At 31.9% G+C, this 4,980-nt stretch overlaps 1 protein-coding gene across 1 annotated transcript; it reads right to left on the reverse strand.

The window, feature by feature from the left end:
- Nucleotides 1-3,278: 3,278 nt before the first annotated feature.
- Nucleotides 3,279-4,980, reverse strand: LOC122269266 (tRNA-dihydrouridine(20) synthase [NAD(P)+]-like). Its single transcript, XM_043041468.2, has 3 exons — nucleotides 4,843-4,980; nucleotides 3,649-3,716; nucleotides 3,279-3,538 (listed from the first exon to the last, which is right to left on the reverse strand). Exons 1-3 carry the CDS (start codon nucleotides 4,915-4,917, stop codon nucleotides 3,352-3,354), a joined length of 330 nt encoding a protein of 109 aa, XP_042897402.1. The 5' UTR covers nucleotides 4,918-4,980; the 3' UTR covers nucleotides 3,279-3,351.

The following is a 4,980-nucleotide window of genomic DNA, read 5'->3' on the forward strand; positions in this document are numbered from 1 at the left end:
CACACTTTTAAGTCTATTACCACCTTCTAAATTTTAGCTACATAAGTGGTCTCCAAGCACAGTTAAGTGGCTATGTGCTATTCAGTGATCGCGGAAGTAAGTCAAGAGTGAAGGGGGGGGGACTCTCTGTACATATGTACCATATATACTTATATACCGGATTATCTAAAACTCACGAATTCGAAGAGCCGCGATGGCTCAGGGAATAGAGCGTTCGCCTTCCAATGAGGTGAACCGGGTTCGAATCCCACCGATGGCTGGTCGATACGAATCCGCATCTGGCTTGCACCGACCACAGTGCTGACGGTAAATATCCTGAGTGGTAGACGGATCATGGGTTAGGGTCCCTTTACCGTCAGGCTAACAGTGGGAGGTTTTCGTGGTCTTCCTCTCCATGTATTATAAATGCGGGTTAGTTCCATCGAAAATCCACCACGAAGGCAAATTTCTCCCAATACTTGATCCAGGAGTTCCCTTGTCTTCTGGATTGGGTTCAAAATTACAAGGCTACGGAGTTGAACCTTAGCAGTCGTAAACTCGAAAACTGGGTCGGCTGTTCAACGACGGCTATAAAATCACAAATTCGAACTTATGACATAAATTGTTTAAAAATTAATATAATTTTAAAAAAAGAAATTGTTTACCTTTATATATTTATCACTCATTTAACGGCATTTTTTATTCTGTTTGCTGTGGTATTTGAAACCAAGAATTTTTCCCAATTCCCAAGAATTATCGACCAGCAATGGGTATGTATATTCCCTCTGCAGAGGGATGATTTGGTAGCAATTTTCACCAAGCAAATGGTAAAACTTGCTTGAAATAGAGGCATTTTTTTTAAAATTTCAGACACATAAAATTATAAATTTTTAATGACTCAAATATTGAGTGAAAAATTGTAATCGTAGAAGGGGCTGTTGTCCCTTCATTTATTAAATGCGAGAGGGCGCTCCTGGTTTCGCAGTCCCTGGTACTACTCGAAAAAAGTCACAAGTAGTACTTCTTGGTAGATAACTGCTGCAGAGTTAGCACTGCTATCTTTGGAAATGGAGCGGGTTAAAAAGAAAAGGTGGATCACGATGTTGTAGAGCGCCATCCATTAAGTACGAATTCTTAGTGACATTAAAGCTAAGAAAAAGAACACTTGTCTGATCGCGATTTATTACAGTGTAAAATGATGAAACGCTCTTCGAAAGAAAATAAAACAACTAGCTATCACGAGATACTTTAATTTTTGATAAATAAAGTTTAAACATTGTAAGCAAAACTATTTACTCTCTGCTCGCTCAGCTCATCATTCCTATAATTGCTTCCCATTCATCGTTTTTTTAATGTCAATATTTAACACAAAAGATAGAACATTTTAAGTTGAAAATATACAATTACTGTAGCTTTATATAAGAACATTTTGTTAATACATGGTAATCGTAACGAAATAGACGATTACCTAGATTTAGAAAATAATTATCAATACTTGAATTTTTTTTACATAAGGAATACAGATTGTGGGACTTAAGAAGATGCGATTTTACTCCTTGACGATACTTATAACAATTCAAACATTGAATGGCTTTTATCGCTCTTAAGAATTTATTTAATAAAATGTCCATACAAATGTTAAAATTTATAGCTGGCAACACTCAATGTCCCCCTCGTTTTTTTTTTTTGCTACCGTAAGATAAAGATCTCGTGAGGGGAAAATAAATTTTCCACAACAATGGTAAATTGTCAATATTCAAATAAATAAGAAAAAAAACTCTTAAATTCGCAATAAGTTACAAACAAACTGGAATTTCGAAACAAAATTCGAGTTCAGTTCACAAATAAAATGGTTCTTTCAGCACGTCAAACTTCAACTCACTCGTTTACATTTCAGTCCGATCTAACGTATTTTTTCCTTACATGATTAATAATTTTCAAATCATTTGTCTAATCTTAATTTTTTTTTATTATTCCGTCGAACTCTCTTTATTTTTTTCTACATGCTTTCATGATTTAAAGTTTCTAAGTGTCATACATTTTGTGCAGCAAAGCAAAATGTAGCGTAAAAAAGTGAGAAAATTTTATCAAGAAATACACTTAAAACTTTTGAACTAATAAAAATTATGAAAAAAAAAAAAAAACTTTGTTGTCCTATGCCATTTAGAAAAGGGGGGGGGGGCACTTCTTGTTGTATAGTGGCGCCATCTATGGAAAAGAATTCTACTTCTTCCACACACATTCGTCCCAAGCCTATCACAGGGCGGACTAGTTCATACATTCACAGAACGTAATTTTGACCTCAACCAGAGATCGATCAATTCCCAGTTCAGTGCCCTCCCAGAAGTATGATTTCTTATGGTGACACGGAGGACTTTGTGACCCAACAGATTTAATGTGCACCAGTCACTATTTACTCCATGGGGAGTCTTCGGATGGCGGGATCGAACTCACAACCTCTTGGGCATTGGTCAAAAGCCTTACTAACCAGGCTATCCCAACCCAAAAACTGTGTTAAGTTCAGAAATAAATATGGCCCTTTCAGCTTACTAAATTTGAACTCTGTAGTTGCATTCCTGCATCCTGAAAAGCGGCCAAATTGTATTTTTCTTAGCTTTAAAAAGTAATAAATTTCGAACTAATTTTTGAATGTTAAATTTTTTTATTCCATTGTACTCCCTACACATTTTACTATACACACCCTTCATATTTCAAGTTTCTAACCAAGAAACTTTGTATGCACACAATTTGATGAAATAATCATTTTCATATAAATTTTACATTGTTTCTTTTTTACAGGTAAAGGGCAGATCTTTTTACTTTTAAACTAGACGAAAAGCATTACAAATGAAGGACATCCAGTCAGAGTATGGAAAGGAAAATAGCCAGTGCCTAAAAAGATTAGCATATCTTTTTTGGAAGAGAGGAACTCTTTGGAAGAATTTAATTATTGCTTATAACATTACTTATACTACGTCTATTTATGAAAAACTATAAGGAAAAAAAATGACTAATTTCCCTCAATATAAGTTGACCATTTGTCTAAGCTGATCACTATAGCAATGCACCACAAATGGTAAACTTAAACAATTTTCACAGCATGTGTAAAAGGCATTAATTTTTAAATAAATGTCTTTCCTGTATTTTAAATTTTTTCATTGCCAGAAATCAAAAAAGTAGTTTAGATGGACTAGTTCTTATTAAGATGATTGACCATGTGACATGACTAGAATTGTACTCTCAGGATGCTCACTCAAACAGTTTATAAACTTCCCACCGAAATTAATTTTCAACCATAATTTATAAAATTATTATTTTATTAAATACTCTGTATTTTAAAATTACATAAGCTGCTCTATTCAAAGACTGCTGTCATCTGATGGTAAGGGTATTGTTATTTTCAGGATTACAGTGGGCATCAGGAGGTGATGTCTTATTTGAAAAATCTTTGATAGATTCCAAACCACAAGTCTCAAGATTCATGTCTTTTTTCCCAAGTCCTAAAGAAATAACTGCAACTAAAGCAGCTGCCTGTTCAGCATTCTTTTTATTTTTTTCCCTATATCAAAAAAAAAAAAAGAAAAGAAAAAAAGATTGCAATTAAAACATATATCAAATAAATATTATAAACAAAAGTTTTAATTCCTTAAAAATATAAATAAAACTTACAAGCATAAATTTGTATATTTTTTCCCATTAATATGTACAACAGATTGAAAACTTTTCTCATATTGATCCTAAATTTTAAAAAAATAAATAAAAAATAAGTTATTACATTTTGTTTAGGATAAAAAGAACCTAAAGAGAAGTAATATAAATTAAAATAAATAATTAATAAGTCAAACATATAAAAACAGACAAAATTCTTTGAATTTTCGATTAGCAATAAACATGATATAAATTTTTCTAGAGATAAATTTCAGATCAGTTAGCTAGAAATATCCGGATATTGGAATGTGGGATATTGCAAGGAATTTTCTAATTGATCATTATATAATACTGATTTTGGATTTAATTAATAGATAAAATATAATTAAAAAACGTAACTTGACTATTCATGAGTTTAACTACAACAAGAAAACTACCATTCCATTTTCGAGTATAAATATATTACATACCTGCCAACATTGGAGAAATAAAATAACGGAGATTTAACTAGCAGTATTTCTTAGGCTATGAGCAAAATTTCGATTTCAAAATGCATAATCATGCAAGTCAAAAAAATAAATAAATAATTTCAAAGTTGGAAATAATTTAAGCACTTAGATTTAGCGAAGTAAAAAATATGCATACAAATCTTAATCTAAAGAAGATTTTTTTAAAACCATTATTTATAATTACTTAAACTATAAACACTCAACATACTGCATTACTGCCAATAGCACCATTTGTTGAGGAATTAGAGAAGTATTTTTGCCGTCAGTAGATATTTAATCAGCAATTATTTTTTTTCTTCTAAATTTCTTCAACAAATACGGAGAAATTTGAGAATATACAGGTAAACAGGAGATAGTCATAAAATACAGGAGTCTTCGTTAAAAAACAGAAGACTTGGCAGGTAGGGTATTATCAATTTTTAGCCAATTGTTGGCGTAAATCGACTTGATAGTGAATAGTTTTCTTTAGATTGTTTCATTTCTTAATGCATTGTCTCGATATGATCTACTTTATTAAAAATAAATATTTTGAAGGGGAAAAAATAATCCAATTTTCCCCCCCGAAAAATTGCAATAAGCAGTCCTTTTTCCACAATTAGTGACCAAATTTCCACTTTTTCCTCTTAAAGATGTAAGAAGGCACATAGAATGGGATTTTTATTACAGAAATATTTGGTAAGAGAAAATAAAACACATAAACACTTACTGTTTGATATTTTGGCTGATCAATGCTTTGACCTTTGGCCCAGTTCCACAGGACAGTTTTGGGAAGATCATCCATATTGAAATTTGTTCTAAAATTTGATGGCTGATATTATTTAGTATTCAGAGTAAACAGTGTTAT

The sequence above is a fragment of the Parasteatoda tepidariorum genome, chromosome 3 (genome assembly GCF_043381705.1).
Source record: "Parasteatoda tepidariorum isolate YZ-2023 chromosome 3, CAS_Ptep_4.0, whole genome shotgun sequence".
NCBI classification, from domain to species: Eukaryota; Metazoa; Arthropoda; class Arachnida; order Araneae; family Theridiidae; genus Parasteatoda; species Parasteatoda tepidariorum.

Coding starts and splice junctions, on each gene's coding strand:
- LOC122269266 (XM_043041468.2), bottom strand. CDS start 4,917: ATGGATGATCTTCCCAAAACTGTCCTGTGGAACTGGGCCAAAGGTCAA. Junction 3,717..4,842: donor ATCAGCCAAAATATCAAACA/GTAAGTGTTTAT, acceptor TTTAAAATTTAG/GATCAATATGAGAAAAGTTT. Junction 3,539..3,648: donor AAATATACAAATTTATGCTT/GTAAGTTTTATT, acceptor TTTTTGATATAG/GGAAAAAAATAAAAAGAATG.